We start from the raw sequence: 17623 nt of genomic DNA, 5'->3' as shown, positions 1-17623 counted from the left end.
TACATGCAAATGATTTTCCACACACAAACCATAACAAGATGGCATTTCTCGTCTTAGTATTTATTTAGCATGATACTGCTTGTTTCAATGAGCACAACAATGAGACTGCTTCACAAGCCATATTCTTGAATTCCTTCTAAGATGTCGGTTAAAGGGCAAGTTTGGTTAATAGTACAGCAATATGGGTGTCTAGTGAGGTTTTTAAACATAGATAAATCATATTGTCCATGTTGAAGAGCTCACCTCATTTAATAATTACACTTTTTGTGATAACAAATTAAAAACTAATTAATGATATTAATAAGCTAAAAACACAGCACAGAACTGTAGCCCTCAGAAATTCTGCTTCTTTCAGTTTCTTCAAACTATATTACACATCACAGATTACCTGAAGAGTACTTATTTCATGTACATCACCAGGCAGTTGCATGTACCAACATGACTCCTGCACATAAAGAGCTAAAAAGCATTTCATAACTTCATTGTTTTCTTTCTTAGCCTTAATTCTCATCACTCCTTCCATTTTTTTCTGATGCTAGGAGGTTAAACAGGTTGATGTTTGCTCATCATGTGCCTTTGGTGAATCTGGCATAAACAGGGTATTGGGTATGTGCTTCAAGGCTATGTCTTCCACTCCTGCTTCAGAGATGGTCTCCTGGCATGAGTGGTTACTGGACTCCTCCATCTCCCTTTCTTCCTCCCCTGTGTCACCAGGAATGGAATCTTCCATTTCACCAAAATTGGAATTACTGACGTCATTGTTGTCCATTAGAATAGGAGAATCCAAGTGTGTTTCTGTATTTAGGTGAAAATATAAAATCCCAGAAAACTAGAAAATTAGTGTTTTCTAGATCAGTAATGCAATGACAGTGAGAGATTCAGTGACCATCTTCGGTCACACCACAGACACTATGTTACAGACACTTGTTGTCAATCTTTCAAACCAACCATCTTTGCTAGTGTGGGCTTTACAGTAGTTCTGTAGTTGTGCTGTACCTGTGGTCACTGTGTTGTTGCCTTGTGAGTGTGTATGATTCTCAGATTGATCCAATACTTCTGCTGAAGATTCCTCTCCCTTTGGACTATGCTGGGTCTGACCTCTTACCTATAAAATGATAGATTTGCAAGAACATTCAACCCCCCCCCCCCCCCCAACACACACACACACACACACACACAAACACACAGAGGACAGAGAGAGAGCGACAGGGAGAGAGGGAGACGGGGGGGGGGGATACAGGATTGTTCAAATGTTTGTGCACATATGAAGCAGGGGGAACATAGTGTAGAGGTAAGTGTTGTGTATCTGTATGCCACACTTACCCTAGAACTTGGCCAGAGTCTTCCCCATGTAACCTGGAGGTAACTGAGAAGGATGAGTACACTGAGGAAGGTAAAGTTACTCATCACCCCTACCGCTGCTGACATTAAGGGGAAGTTGTACAGGAAATACCTGTGGAAAGCATTGTAGTATTCAAACATGAAACTTGGAGCAAAACAAAAGGCCAGAATAAAGCATCTAGTAGGCTTGTGTGCATTGCTCACCTGATACCAGTGAAGTGGGCATGGATGTATAGCTCTGCTCTATAAATCTGAACATGCTGAGAATGGACCTCTATCACTGCACCTACAGTTGGGTTATACTGCAGTGAAAGAAAGAGAGAGAGAGAGAGAAGAAATACAAAAGTCAGCAACACAAAATTTGTGTTGAGTGTAGGGTTGATATGATTTATTATTCCACAAGTCTTTAAAAAAAAACCAAAAAAAAAACCACATTTACATGTAAATGTAAATTTATACCTGTTTTTTCTCACTGTTGGTATGTATGCTCATGTTTGTTGTAATTATATCCAAACGACCCATTTAACTTGGTCCTGTACATGAAAAAGATGATTTTTTTTTTTTACTTTCCAAACTTACTGAATTGTCCCTGTAGGCAGGGTAGAGCTCCACATAGACCATCTGCTTCTGTTCAGAGGCTCCAGACAGAAGGAGAGGAGAGAACAGCAGCGTGCCCAGAGTCTGTAGCAGGCTGGAGCGGTAGTGCAACATTGTCTGGGGAAGGATGATTTACAATTTAGAAGTGTTGCAACGTACTGGGACAGAGGGCACTGCTGTGTGTGTGTGTGTGTGTGTGTGTGTGTGTGTGTGTGTGTGTGTATGTGATGTATGTGGGTGTGTGTGTTGGTCTGTTTCTGTCCACAAATTTGGAAATCTCAGAAGATTTTGCAACAACTGTAGGCCCTCATACTGAATCATGTTTATGTTTGAGGATCTAAATGGAGAATTAAAAACGTATATGTTTCAACACTCATATACTCACAGATCGTGCAGCACTATCAATGATCACTCCTTCATGAGTATAAATGGACATTTTGACCAAGAACATTCCTAACTCCTGATTGGTTGGAGACTCAGGCATTTCCATTGCAAGAGAGATTCTATAGGGCTGGCCATATGTCATCACCTGGTGAGGGAGTGAAAAAACACAGACTGGTCACACCTGAACATCAAAGATGAACACAAATGTTAAAGGGCAATACGTTTATGAATCTACTGTGATCTTTTTTTTTTCTCTCAGTGAGCAATAAAACTTCAAGTTAGTGCAAGAGGTACATACGATTTTAACAGAAAAAGACTATGAGTGATATTGGTTAAAGAGAATATTTTGAAAATAGAACTGACATGTCAGAGATAACATGGGAGGGCACAAAGATAGATATTAGATCACCTGTCTTTTGCCATCCTTCAGCAGAGAGACATTAGCTACAGGGAAAGGGCATATGGAGTGTACTTGGTGTCCGCAGTCTGTCCTGGAGTCAACAGCAAATGGGGAAATATTAGGGCTTCAAGTAGAATTCACAGTTCGTCAGCTTATTAACTCATTTCTGATAGAAGGTTAACTCTATCATTACAAACAAAAACGAATTCCTTTGTAAACTTAAACAAACTATCATACGAGATAAAGTACTGACCAGTGCCACCCTCCTGCATGATGAAAAGTTCAAAGACCAATGTGTGTCCTGAAGCTTAGAACACAAAGAAAGACTCACCTGAGGTAGAAAGGCACAGGCGTGCTGAAGCTTGGAGTGGGCATGAAAGAGTAGTAGAAGCTACCGTAAAGAAAAGTAGCCACCCATAGCAGCAGCAGCAGGACGCACAGTAGAACAGCACTTTGAACCGCTCTTAGCTTCATCCTCACGTAGAGCTGAACCACAGAGTCCTGAACCCAAAGCAAAGTCTCTCCAATCTGGACTCGTAAATCCTCAGCGGTGGGGACATCTGCATCCGCGGGCTCCATCCGTGGATCCGACTTAGGTATGGTGTCGTGTGATCTGTTATTACCTTTTCCCATGTCTTCTTCACTTTTGCAGCCTCCTTACTTGCTTTGTCTTTTTTCCTCGTATATCCTTTTTTATGTCCCTTTCACGTCCCTGCTCTCTCTTTCTCAGTGTCTTTTGGGCATTCAGTTCAGCACTGGAGACTGACTCGTTGAAGTCTTCACTTCATCCGTTATATAAAAGACTATCTCAGTGTCTTTTGGGCATTCGGTTCAGCACTGGAGATTGACTCGTTGAAGTCTTCACCTCATCCGTTATATACAAAACTATTCATGTGTTTCTAAATTTGCGATTTACTTGAAAATCTCCCTTTGGTTAGAAAGACAGAAGTACTGCTCTTCAATAGTTTATCTGTCTTGGGATTTCTTCTTAGTACTGCAGCGTGAAGGATATTTTCAGAAAATGATGTTGTCGTCTGACGTTCTTAGAAGGACTGTTGATGAGTCAAGAATGGAACAAAATATTAGTTTAAAAAACTGCAGCCTCTCATAAACTTGGCTTTTTGCCAAGCATGTGAAAGGAGAACACAAGGAATGTTATTGAGAAATGCATAGCTATGAAATATCTGAGTCAAATTGTCTTTTAAAGTGTGAAAAAGTGTATCAGATGACTAACTGAAAACAACAGTCTTTTGTAGTGTGCTTTGATTCGGAATACACCAGAATAAAGTAGGTTATTCACATTTAATACTCACTAATTTTGCATTTAGACTTTATTGGACCTCACTAATACGCCTGTCTTTAACCCAGTAGCAAAGCCATGTGCTACATGCTCCTGGTAGATGATTTCATGTGATCGTGTTCAGTAGTTCAACAATTCTGAACCTCGTGACTTGAATTTGACTGGCTACAAGCGATAACTGCTGAATAATACTAATAATAACACTGTAAACAAAAGACTGGACATGTCAAACGGCGGACACACTGGGCAATGTGCAAAATGAAAGCGGATCATTTCACCGTGACGTCTCAACAATCGAAATTATATGTACCGTTATCCAGCGGTAGAGACGCCTTACACAAATAAAACGTTTCCGTCGATTCAGCGTTCTCCCATTCCGAGAGACGACTTCCGAAATAAAGTCAACAGCATTCACATTAACGAAACCAAGCTCAGCTAGGTGAACTTATTGTCTCGCATATCAATTCTTAAAGTAATAGGCACAAGTTAACTTGCGTACTGAGTCAGTCTTAGAAGTTACGCTGCGATTGCTTCTAGAAAAAAAAGAGGCAGTTGTGCCTATTTTGATATGTTAGTGAGGGAAATTTCGAGATCTTTTATCATCTCACATTATTCGTTCCTCCCCAGAAAAGCGCTTGTGCAACCTGCGCAAGCGAATAGTTTCTTCGCAAATTCTCTTGTGTCAATCTTTTTTTTTCTTCTAAATTGAACAGTTTAATGTGGAAATATAATTTTCTGTCGTGTAGCCACAAAGTCAAAGCCTGCTTTTCAAGAATTAGCTATTACAATGTTTTGGGATCGTTATCTAGATATCCCCTTGGGCAACGATGTTATTTCGAAAGCATATGACCTTTGATTCAAAAAATAAATTAATGAAAGTCACTTTTGATACCAGCGTTTGCTAAATAATTTAGATAACGCTGGTATCAAAAGGTAGCTTAGCAAATAAAATAGGTGAGCAAAACAGGACACTGGCTAAATTTCTCTGTATTCGCCTCAAAAACATATAGGGATTTTAGACACTAAATTTGAAGTAAACTGGAAATAATAAAAAAAGTCCCTAAAATATATATATATTTCAATATGATGATCCTGCTGTTTTTACGCTGGTTCAATGCACTGTACGTGACCCTCAAGAAATCTTCTGGTGGGTTATTCCTAAACTCCACCCCTATCTACAGTGCCATATTTGTGCGTGGCAACGTTGTGCCGTTGTTTTCCCCCTCGTAATCCGGGTGATCTCCTGATTCGTTGTCGGTTTGCCTGCTGGCTTGATTTTTAAGTGGGACAACGAACGGTGTAACCTGCAAATAAGACAAAGCCTTGAATTTACGTCGATCCTACCCCGCTCAAGAGGTTCGACAACATGGACATCAAATTTAGCCGCTGTCACCCCATTACATTGTGCCTTATCCTGGCTGTTGTTGGAATGGTTCTGGGTTTAGAGGATGGCTCCAAACAACCATTGATCGGCGCTCCTGGGGCACCAGTGGGTTTGTCCGAATCGGACCCCGAGTTGCTTAAAGCAGTCAAATTTGCTGAACAACGTTATAACACGGCTTCTAATGGAATGCATATTCGCAGAGTTAGTAAAATAATCTCTGCCAACAAACAGGTAGGAGAAATGTGCTTGTTATCATGATCAGCTGTTCACTGACTGTCTTTTTCATGTACTTACGTCATGGGTTATTATTATTATTATTATTGTCGTTGGTTAAATGTCAAAACATCCTCAGAGATGAAAAGTACTTTTCTGAGTGTGACATTTCGTTAGATTACGTAAACATTTAGACGACACACTAAGCTTTATGTTCAGTTTGGCTCAAGGGCTTTGTAGCTCACGCATTGCTCATGAACCTCGAAACGGCGTTTCAGCTGCGCAGCCGCGCGCCCTGTTGTTATTGAGCAAGAGTAACATGTTGTTCAGGGGTTTTAATAACACGGTGCGATGTTATGTGGTCTGATGCTCTTTGCTGCCGCAGTGTAACTGTACAAAGGCTCGTCCTGTGGTTGGCCCTCAGTAGTCTCAAATATATATGTAAACACATCGAAAAGACCGCCTGGCCTACAATTACAACACGTTATTACAACGTACTGTTAAACTCACAAGCAAAACCTGTGAGCATTGCAGTGTGCGTTCTCTCTGTTTTACCTTTTTCTACGTATTATTACAATTTATCCCCCCTCTCTCTCTCTCTCTCTCTCTCTCTCTCCTCCACGTGTTTGTGTGTGTGTGTGTGTGTGTGTGCACCTGTGTAGTTGGTTAAGGGAGTGAGATACAGTATTATGGTAGAGATTGGAAGCACCCAGTGCAAGAAATCTGCAGTGCTGGGTGTTTTTGACGACTGTGAATTCTTCCTAGAGACCAACAAACTGAAGGTAAGATGCCAAAGAAGAAGTCATTGAGCCCATTTGTTGTTGCAACAAGTATGTAAAATGTTACACAGTTGTGAGCGTTAGCAACACTGAAAATATCCAGAAGTTGCACAGCTTCAGCAGGGGGGATCATTTTTGTCACACCGAAAGTTTCAACCCTTCTATCATATATCATGTGACCATATGTTTTACTAAGGTCTTGTGGCTGAAACCTCACATGACTGTATTTCAACATAAAATAACATGGAGACCCCAGCTTTGTTCTGTTTGCTCCTTCTCTTTGTATTTCCTGTTTTTATTTTCATGACCCATCAGAAAACACATGACACAAACATAATTGTGGAGGCTATGGCATGCATTTAATTTGAGGCAGAGGCTGAAAAAACACACACACTCATACAAAAAAATGTATACCCTAACTCTTGTCTGTCCTTTTCCAGACTGAGGTGTGTTTGTTTGAGGTTTGGGACATCCCATGGGAGGGCAAGTCCACACTGCTCAAACAGAAGTGCCAGCCAGCAGGTCAGTGGTCCAGACATACAGTAGAGTTGGGTACAGTGGAGTATATATAGAGAACTACAGCTGAGTACAGCCGACACAATGGCAATGGACAGCAGCATATTAGAACACAGAATGTTATTAGGATACTAGATTATTAGGATGCAGAGAAGGATACACACACAGTAATGACACAAACATATGTAATACTCAGACAACTTCCAAAAGCCCTTCTTACAGATTTTCATTTGGTTTTGATGGAATTAATTTATTTTCTTTTACCCCAAAAAGGTTTTTTTTGTCAAAAGACTATGAATCCTGTAATGTTAAATGTCAATACAACATTACATGGTTAGACTGCAGAACTGCAAAGGTTTAAAATCATGCTGTTAGCTCAAATCGTTGTTTGTATTAACTTACATTAATTCATTGTACCTCTGAAATTGCATTTATATCTGCTAGTTTTTTTTTCTCTTCTACAGTTCCCAAGGAGACCAAAAAGGTGGTGTCTGTGCCCCTGTATAAGAGCAAGCCAGCACTGGTAATAAATGTGTTAAGAGCAAGCCAACACTGGTAATATATGTGTTAAGAGCAAGCCAACACTGGTAATATATGTGTTAAGAGCAAGCCAACACTGGTAATATATGTGTTAAGAGCAAACCAACACGGTAATATATGTGCAAAGAGCAAACCAACACTGATAATATATGTGTCAGTTTATGCTTCTCTGAACAGACCGTCTGTGTGTCATTTGTCATTTGCTGTGCCTCGTTCCAGCTGAGTTTGTTCCATCTTTTTATTTTTGGTTCTTTTGTTTTAGGAGTCTGTGGAGCTACTGACTCAGTTCAAAGACTTCATGGTTAAATACAACCGAACCTACAGCAGTCAAGAGGGTCAGAAAATTCACAAAAAAAAAAAAAAATATATATATATATATATATATATATACACACACACACACACACATATATACATTTATATATATATATATATATATATACACATACACACACATACATTTTTACAGAAATGAAACTGTATGTATCATTGATAAAGCATCATAATGTCTAAGTCATGATTGTCTTCAGTGTTTTTTAAATTATTCTCTGTGTGTGGTTAAATGTGCACACCGTCTGAATGATTCATTTCACACTTGTTGATCCCCACAGAGGCAGAGAAGAGGCTGCGCATTTTCCAAGAGAACATGAAAACAGCACAGACCCTCCAGTCTCTGGAGCAGGGCTCTGCCGAATATGGCATCACCAAGTTCAGTGACCTCACAGGTGAGTGTGTGTGTGTGTATGAGAGAGAGAGAATAAATAAGAAGAAATGCAGAAGTCAACAACACAATCTTTGTCTCTTAAAAAGAAAAAGAAAAAAAAAAACAGAGGGAGAGAGTTCTGTAAAATCATATTAATGACTGGTCATGTCTGGTAAAAAAAAAAGATCTTAACTCATACAGACTGTCCCTACATACCGTCCTCACATACCTTCTCATAACATAGCTCATAACTAATACATACTGTCGACCCAATGTGCCTGTCTTTCCAGCTGATTTAAACAGCAGAGAACTTTTAACACATAGGTTTATGGATACTCAGGTGTAAAGGGATGCAAAAAAACTTTGATAGCCGTATAGGAAGCTCTAGCACCATCTAGAGGTTCAGAGACAACAGCACCTGCTCGATGTCACTTCACTTTTTCTCTCTTCCGTTCACACCGTCTCTCTGTGTAGAGGACGAGTTTCGGATGATGTATCTCAACCCCCTCATAAGTCAGTGGAGCCTGCAGAAGCCAATGAAGCCTGCAAGTCCTTCCCGTAATCCTGCCCCAGACAGCTGGGACTGGAGAGAGCACGGGGCAGTCAGCCCAGTGAAGAACCAGGTCAGCAAGTACTAGTAGAAAATCAATCATTGGGTAAAGTGTAAATGAATCTAGTTATAGCCCTGTTATCCTCTGAGACCTAAATATTGTTTCACATAGGTTTTCACACTCATCTCAGAGTTAATTTGACTCAGGCAAATTTACTGTGTACACATGCCACTAGTCTGTATACTTTCTGTTTTCATTTGCTTGTTTCTATATTTATCAAGATACAACATAAACATAGGTAGACAAAAGCGTCAGGGACAAAGCAAATAATGAAATTAAAATATGAGTTTCAGCTGAGGATGAACCACGTAATCAAGATTGGATGGCACATAAAACACAGATTTCTGGTCTTATGTAAGCGCAAAAGAAGCATGACCAAGTTTTAAAGTGAAGATACGCAACAAAGTGATTAAAATGGAGGTGATGTAATCCATAGAGATTGTATAATGAGGGATTCCCGCTGTGACTAATACACGGCCTGCAACATCAGACCTCCTGCAGCATTATTAATCTTTTCAGCCTGTGACTGTGTTTGCTTTTACGTCCTGTCACCCCTGCGCATTGTTCCTCTGTTTGGTTCTTTCGCACTTGCATTCGGCTTGTCTTACAATGATATTTACATTTCAGGGAATGTGTGGGTCTTGCTGGGCATTCTCTGTAACTGGAAATATTGAAGGGCAGTGGTTTCGAAAGACTGGAAAATTACTGTCGCTATCAGAACAGGGTAAATATTACACTAAGTGTCAACATACTTATTTGAATTTCTACTCTCACCTATTTTCTTATCTTGCTCATCTTACATTAAAACTTACTCTTCTTTTCCATACAGAACTGGTGGACTGTGATAGGCTGGACCAAGCTTGTGGGGGCGGGCTTCCGTCAAATGCATACGAAGCCATTGAGAATCTTGGTGAGAAATTATAAAATGAAGATGACTCAATTCTTAATGGTAACAGTAACATGTCTGTCTGTCTAACCCAGTAATTGTCCCTTCAGGAGGTCTGGAGACAGAGACAGACTACAGCTATACTGGACACAAGCAGAACTGTGATTTCTCGTCTGGGAAAGTGGCAGCCTACATTAACAGCTCAGTAGAACTTCCCAAGGATGAGAATGGTGAGAAAAGAAGTAAAAATGAAGAAAAGATAATGAGAGATGAAAATATAAACATCACTGTACGAATTAAAAAGTCACAAAAGTGACATTCACTTTCATGAGGATTTCTCAAAATACCTGATAATTAATGTTTGACACAGTCGTCAGTTCAAAGAGCCTCTGTCAAGGCTGTAAACATACGTGTAAGTATAGAATGTAAGCACTTACAGCCGTCTTTACTGTATATTTTGTTCAGAGATTGCTGCCTGGCTGGCAGAGAATGGCCCTGTCTCAGCTGCTCTGAATGCTTTTGCAATGCAGGTATTGTACACAATCACCGAACAGCATTCTTACCATTCTTCTCTCTTCCATACAGTAACATGTACATTAAAGAAAACATTACATGAAGACAACTATAACAAATTTTAGCTTGCACATTTGGGCTTATATCTAATATCTTATATCTTATATCTCTTGGGCTTTAACGCCTAACACCTGTAACACCCTGACATGCCTTACTCACACCTACTGTGTTCTTCCCTACCTACTCTCCTGCCTCTGTCTTGAGAGAAAACTTGCACTTATTGCTTGCACTTTTAAACAGATGTAATACGTAGCGCTTACTTATAGGTCTCTCACTATACTGGAGCTTGAGTTGTTTCCCCACTTCTAAGTGGCTTTGGATAAAAGCGTCAGCTATATAAATGTAATGTATTGTAATATGATTGAAGAACTTTGAGTTATTCAGTTCCTTTTTTTTTATCTTATTATTGTTTAGTTAAGAGGGTGTTTCTGTCTTTCTGGGTTGGTATAGTCCAAAGTCTGCCAAATATTTGCTCAGTACTTATATATACAAACAAAACCTTTCCCTGCCGAAACTACCAGCTGTTATGCCATATTTTAAATGCCTTAGATCCACAGGTGATAGTTTTGTTTGCTTCTCCAACTTTAGTTCTATAGGAAGGGAGTATCTCACCCTCTGAAAATCTTCTGCAACCCTTGGATGATTGACCACGCGGTTCTGCTTGTGGGATATGGAGAACGTGAGACCTTAGATAAACACATACCTCATAATACTGTCCTTCTAATCTCAAAATAATCCCAAGAGTTTGACCATAGTTTAAAAGTGCTCTTATAGTGATTTTACTTTAACATCACAAAATCAAAAATGCCACAAAATACCTTGATTAAAAGTACATTTATTAAAAAGTTTTTATTTGGCTATAGTGTTAAGGGAAAGAATTATGTCTTTGTACTTGTTAGACAGTTAGGTGTTCCACTTTAGCAAACTACTGAAATGTAGCGTTTCAACAAATCACTATTGTGTTACATGTCACTATCATACAAACTCTGATGCTTTAATTCAAAAAGATTGTGTGATGCAAAGCAATACAGAGATTTCAGTGCTATTTTATTTGTCCCACTGTTGAGATCACAGCAGTTGCTGTGATTACATGTTACACTTGTACCATTTCAAACCTCAGAATGTACTATTCAGCTTTGTGTTCAGAGTAATGGTGAATGCATCCTCAATCTTTGAAATACATTTATAAAACACTTAGTCTTGCCCCTCACTGAGATCACGTGACAGTTTACCAAGTTTTACTTAATCGATGCCTGACTTGTAGTAACCTTGAGATTGGATGAAGTGTCTGACAGAATGTTGTAAAAGATTGAATGTTAAAAGACGTCTTTTGCACCTGTGCACAGGTAATGGTGTTCCGTTTTGGGCCATTAAGAACAGCTGGGGAGAGGACTATGGAGAGCAGGTGAGAGTGAAAGGAGTGGTACACTTCTCAGCCAAGGTTTGCAAAGGTGGACCTGCATATTTTAGCGTGAGAAGGGTCAACCTGAATTTTAAGATAGAATGAGCAAAGCAAAATGATATAGTCTATTTATATGCCAGTTGTTCATTTATTGTGCCCTGTTTTAAAACAGGTCTCATATGCAGTAACTTAAATAAGACTGATTGTATATTGTTGTGAGTCATAGAGGTACTATGTTTGTATGTTTGTAGAATAGCATACTGAGCATTTGTGTTTATGTGTTTGTGTATATATGTGTTGTTACAGGGTTACTACTATCTGTACAGGGGATCAAGATTGTGTGGGATCAACAAGATGTGTTCCTCTGCAGTTGTGAACTAAAGAACACCAGTGCGTGTACAAACAAACACACACAGTCACACACATACACACGCTCAGATACAAAAAGAGAGAGAGAGATTAAATATACAGTAGTTAACACTGTAGACGAAATGGAACATACTCAATGCATTGTATGTATACAGATAGCAACATAACACTCTTTGCATGTACACACGCACGTGCGCGCGCGCACACACACACACACACACATACAGAGAGAAGGGAGCGTTCATAACATGCACTAACTACATCATATAACAGTTAGTTAATCATCATTTGCTGTAAGTATGACATGTTATACTCTAACTAAGATGAGGAACTTTGGTCTGCATTTGTTCTCAGAAGTTATCCCTCCCATTTTGTTTATAAAGACAGAGGCAGAAAGCCTGTAAAATGGAGCACCAAAACAACTTGTTACACTTTAAACTGTAGATTCGGAACATGAGATTTACACAAACGATACAGCAGAAACCAAATGGAGGGAATGTCAATAATCTACTTACCTTATACTTTGTAAATATCATTTACTTGATGGTTTTAACCAAGCTAACTATTATAAGATAAAATTGCGAATGTTTAGATGATTTTGAAACAGGGTTTTATTTTGAAACAATATTATTCAGTTATCTATTATAGTTAATTTGCTGTGTTTTTAAACTTCATAGTTTTCAGATGAGAAAAAAAAACAGAATTCTCTCAAAATATGACAGTATTTAGTTGTGGGGTGTATTGAAAAATAGAGGCCTCATTCATGTTTTCCTATTGTAATGGGCTCGAATTTTAAATGATAGTACATTACATGCTACTGATCTTTAAGGGTGATAAACTGTGAGTTGCTACTAATTGTGATACATTGTGTTTGGTGATTATTCCGTTATTCATATCCTTTTCTTCCTCTTTAAACTGGCTGTTTTTGATGACAAATAATTCACAGTGCTTTCACTATATACATGGTCACACAAGTAGAATTTCATAAGTCAAGAACATTAAAACTTACAGTTGTGGTAAAAGTAATTCCGTCAATGCCATTAATCTAACTCATTAATCTGCTGTTAATCTAACTCATCGTCCTCATTTTGTAAACTACTGCTGAGTGCACCTCTCTTGGCATGAACAATGAATTGTTTCATTCCCTTCGAGCGAATTGCATGGTGTCATCATCTATAGAAGGATGTTAACAGGTTAACAAACAGGCTGCTGAATAAATTTGTTTGTTCCCACACCTTTGTGCTCTGTCATTCTGTCATTGCAAAGTGAAAAGGTGATGAGAAGTGATAATACGTGATACGTGATTGTTCATAAAAACGTAAGAAACCTGTATTTTTGTTTGACTGAGTATTTGACACCATTGTGCCCAAGAGTGGTGACGATGGCGGCCCAACATTTTGGACTACACAACCCAAAATGCTCTGCAGCACATGCGCCACAACAGCAGACCGATTCCTCGTTTGCAGTAAACAGGAGAATATAAGGGCTTTGACATTTGAAAGCTCTCTCGATGCTTATTTTACAGCTCTTTCTGGCAAAAACTTCAAATGTTTATGTAGAATTTCAAGGTAAGCAATTTCTGCATTTGAGAAACATTTGTCGTTGCTGGTAGATTTGTTTAAATAGCCAGCTAGCTATGCTAAACTTATTAGCACGCTAAAAGAAAGAAAGTACTACATATTAAACTCTTCACTTATGGAACGTTTCTCCTGAGTCATGGTCTAGACATGTACTATGTTTCAAAATACTGTTTAGTGAGCATGTAGTATGGAAAATTGAATCGGGGGTTGTTTTGGTAGTCGGACTTCAGTGGTTAAGACTGACAGCACGTGTTTATCAGCTTTGTTCCTGTGGTCATTACTAAGGCTGTCAACCTTCTACCTTCTACCTTCTTTTTGTTCCAGGCGAACAACTGGATTTTAAATCCATAGTTATGAAGCATGTAATAGCTTAGTTGGTCACTCATGCACTTAAATTTCGTCCTTCTAGAAAAATCGTGCTACGTTGCTGACGTATGCGAGGCACGCAAAGATGACTTTGTATATGTGTTTTTTATCCCTCATTCACTCTGCCATAGGAATCAGAAGTTCTAGAGAACTGTATCCACGATGTCACAGGCAACCAAGCGCAAACACGTTGTCAAGGAGGTGCTTGAGGACTACGTCACACCTACAGAGAAGCAGCAGATCATGAAAGTAAGTTTTGTTGATTCTCTGAGTTTTTTAAAATTCAGTCTCTGCAGACAAACTTGTATTTATCTCAACAGCAGCCAAAGAGTTTTTCTGAATGCTTGATTTCACCATTGATAGACCAAACACTATTTCCTTCCCCTCAGATACTGGGTTGCCCAGGGAATAACCTACATGAGGCGGTAACAGACAGTGGAGAACGGTTTCTCATCAGCATGCCCACAAAGTTCCGAAAGAACATTTGGATCAAAAGAGGTATCTGTGCTTTTCAGCAGATCTCAGTTGCACTTGGCCTGTATTTAGCAGTATTTAACCATGTTTGTTTTTTTGTCTCCAGGTGATTTTGTGATTGTGGACCCTATTGAAGAGGGTGATAAGGTCAAAGGAGAAATCAGCTTTATTCTCTATAAGGACCATATCCAGTATCTGTACAAACAGGGTGTCTGGTGAGCTCATATTTATTGTTGTGCTTTTAGTTTCAAATATAAGTAAACAACTTTCCTCTGAGTGTAGTGCTGAGGAATTCACATGACTCAGCTTGCATATACACATGGCTTGTTTTCATGGAAAGTCTGTTCAGATAAGTGCTGAATCTGTGTAGTGAACATACCTTCTGCACACAGGCCAAAAGGATTCCAAGCAAATCACACCTCAGATGAAAGCCAAGAACAAGAGAAGGAGAAGACAGAAAACAAAGAGGAGGAGGCAGAGAGTGGTAATAGTGACTCAGAGGAAGACGACAGTGACCTATTTGTCAACACAAATCGCACCAAGTATCAATACAGTGAGAGTGAGGAAGAAACCGATGAAGATGAAAATGAGGAGGAAGAGGCTGAAGAGGAGGGTGCTTAAAATACCACGTTGAGCTCAACACTGCACACTGAGAATAGTCAGGGGATGAATATTAAATCGAATGCCTGAATATTTCCTCTTATTGTTTAGATATTGCAAATGTTGCATTACAGTGTTTGATAATCACATTCAGTTTCATAGACTGCAGTTTCCATTAGGAATCCAAATTTAAGACAACAACCACCCCAAAGTCCACTGCTATATGTATACTTACTACCAAGTGTAAATTTACTGTATAAAACCTGACTACAATGTCTCAACCCAAACCTAGAGCTCTCTACCATCACTGGCCCTGCCAGCACAGAGATGTGCAGTACTGTTGCTCAAGAAGTACTGATGCCTCAATCATGGTTTCAAGATTAAGCTCAAACGATTATTTCTTAATTTGAAGCAACCATTCCCATAATAATTTCTTACTTAAGTGCAGTTATGCAGAAATGACTTTTCTGACAACAAACTGAAAGCTTGTAACTTAATTCTTGTAAATATTACACTGTAATAAATATTTGGTTTTCTTTTTGTACATACTAGTGTGCAGTATTTAAAAAATGAGTGAGGTATCTTAACAACAAATTAGGTATTTTACATGACTGCTTTCGTCAGCCTACAGTTGACCCTGTTGAAAATCATATAGGTCTGCAGTGATTGTTTTCTGTACTCTAACCATGCTCATATTTTACTGTGTCAAACTCAAAAATTACACTGGTTAGAAATCCACTCTCATTTGTAAAAGTTTAATAGTAATATTAACACACATTATAAGAAACATTAAGAAACATACTAATTATACTTCGGTATCGCTGCATTGCATGTTTCCTATCTGGACCCATAACTGCATCAAACAGTACAAAGGATGAGTATAGTTCACAACCAATCAACACAACAGTTCCTTCATTCACAGTCGTAATACAATGTATGAAATTATAGAACAGTGAAGTTCTAGGACAAATATTAAGATCCCCTGTAATGCGTGGGTGAGGAGGTCCCTTTGGAATGACACTCAAAATGTTAAGCTCCTTACAAGGAAAAAATACTGAACCTGCTAGACCTGAACCTCTGTATGGCCTTTTTCACATTCAAAGTTTTTGCAAGTCACCCGATCAACTATTACTGTCTGTCTGAATTAAAATCATGCCAGTCAAAAGCTTCAAAGAATTGAGTCTGCATGAGGAAGTCTTTCAGCTGTAACCTGGGTGGATTTTTCCTTCCCTGTCCCCTGTACTCTCAAAGTCGCATTTCTGCATTCCAGGCTTGGTGACTTCATCTCGTTCCACAGATCGTACATCTCAGCAGGGCTCCGTTTGTGGACAAGCAGGATGGTGTGGTTAGCACAGGGACCCTTTTTCTCCTTCTTAGGGAAATCAAAGGTAAGGAAGGCTGGGTGATGAATTGGTGAGACCCCAAGCCTATGGAGACACATCCCTAAATAGACATCATCAATTGGAAACAAGTGTACTCTCTTTGACACCTGGAGAAGCCGCAGAGCAAGAGATCCAGAATAAACCACCCCTCCCCCGCCTGCGTATGGTGGGTATAAGCCCTCATAAAATGTTTGTGGAATGTAATACTTCGTTGAGTTTTTGCGTACCGGGACAGCAGAAATGATTACGTCACCAATGATAAAGTCCTCTAGTTTTACCGCCGATCCGGATGAATTGGAAACTTTGGCCTTCACCTCCTCTGACTGAAGGAAGTCAAGCAGAGCTGGCGTCCTCACAAAAACATCATCATCACCCTTGAATACAAATCGGGCATGTGGACACCGCATGGAGAACCACTGCCAGAACAGGACATCCTTGAGTGTAAGGTTAAAGAAAGTATCTTGGAAATCCCATTGGATAATGTCACCATACCTCTGACTCTCCATCTCCAGAAGCCCGTCTATATAGAGATGCTCATCTTGTTCTCTGTTCCCCAACAGAAAGACCCTGCGAACAATCCCTCCTTTCCCCACTAGTCCCTTCACATATCCAGATCGCCCCCAGGTTTTTCGTATCGCCTGCCGGTTCTGGAAGTCATGCACCTGGGTCTTTATGGCCAGTAGCAACATTGGGGCCGCTTCACGCAAGTCTGGCCTTCTGGCACAGACCCTTGGCTGGTCTATGAGAAGTGGATAGTCCCTGCAGTGCATGGATGAAACAAAGTCCTGTATCTGACGAGGCATAGCTTGGAAATCTGACATAAATTTGGTCATGCTGTGATCCTGTTTACATTTCAGCTTCCCTAAAACAGGAAACAAATCACCCAACGACAAAACATTGTTCCGCCCTGCTGTGTTGGAATGTAGGATGGGATTGTGGAGGCGATCCATAATATGCTGCAACCAGTTCCACATCGCTCTGTTGTCTAGGTAGTTTTTCCAGAAGTCATTTAAAGGGTAAGAGGCCAGAAAACCAGCTTTGCTGGCACCAGTAGCGGCAAAGTAGAGTGGGAGTGGACGACTGGCTCCGATGGGAGAAATGGATGGTGCCATTGAGAAACACACTGCCAGCACCACATAAATAAAAAGGCAAGTCAGCAGTATACACGGCGAGCATATACACAGCAGCAACTTACACCGACATCGACAAAGACATGGAGCCAT

At 39.7% G+C, this 17623-nt stretch overlaps 4 protein-coding genes across 4 annotated transcripts; 2 read left to right on the top strand and 2 right to left on the bottom strand.

Moving 5' to 3' along the window:
- Positions 1–535: 535 nt before the first annotated feature.
- Positions 536–3355, bottom strand: LOC115804997 (seipin-like). Its single transcript, XM_030765482.1, has 8 exons — positions 3054–3355; positions 2732–2813; positions 2324–2467; positions 1921–2055; positions 1546–1643; positions 1324–1453; positions 997–1105; positions 536–795 (listed from the first exon to the last, which is right to left on the bottom strand). Exons 1-8 carry the CDS (start codon positions 3353–3355, stop codon positions 536–538), a joined length of 1260 nt encoding a protein of 419 aa, XP_030621342.1.
- A 1889-nt stretch (positions 3356–5244) lies between these two features.
- ctsf (cathepsin F) lies at positions 5245–13232 on the top strand. Its single transcript, XM_030792812.1, has 14 exons — positions 5245–5637; positions 6282–6401; positions 6839–6920; positions 7379–7437; positions 7717–7789; positions 8066–8179; positions 8632–8780; positions 9396–9492; positions 9598–9678; positions 9765–9884; positions 10120–10184; positions 10816–10906; positions 11574–11632; positions 11936–13232. The coding sequence occupies exons 1-14, from the start codon at positions 5389–5391 to the stop codon at positions 12008–12010; spliced, it is 1434 nt and encodes a 477-aa protein (XP_030648672.1). The 5' UTR covers positions 5245–5388; the 3' UTR covers positions 12011–13232.
- Positions 13233–13451: 219 nt separating this feature from the next.
- On the top strand, positions 13452–15545 carry eif1ad (eukaryotic translation initiation factor 1A domain containing). Its single transcript, XM_030792800.1, has 5 exons — positions 13452–13566; positions 14076–14193; positions 14334–14442; positions 14525–14633; positions 14811–15545. The coding sequence occupies exons 2-5, from the start codon at positions 14107–14109 to the stop codon at positions 15037–15039; spliced, it is 534 nt and encodes a 177-aa protein (XP_030648660.1). The 5' UTR covers positions 13452–13566; positions 14076–14106; the 3' UTR covers positions 15040–15545.
- A 641-nt stretch (positions 15546–16186) lies between these two features.
- Positions 16187–17623, bottom strand: LOC115804995 (N-acetyllactosaminide beta-1,3-N-acetylglucosaminyltransferase 2). Its single transcript, XM_030765481.1, has one exon. The coding sequence runs from the start codon at positions 17621–17623 to the stop codon at positions 16187–16189; it is 1437 nt and encodes a 478-aa protein (XP_030621341.1).

The sequence above is a fragment of the Chanos chanos genome, chromosome 2, assembly GCF_902362185.1.
Source record: "Chanos chanos chromosome 2, fChaCha1.1, whole genome shotgun sequence".
Classification (NCBI taxonomy): Eukaryota; Metazoa; Chordata; class Actinopteri; order Gonorynchiformes; family Chanidae; genus Chanos; species Chanos chanos.
The sequence above is the reverse complement of the archived record's forward strand: the minus strand, read 5'-3'. Positions and strand labels throughout refer to the sequence as shown.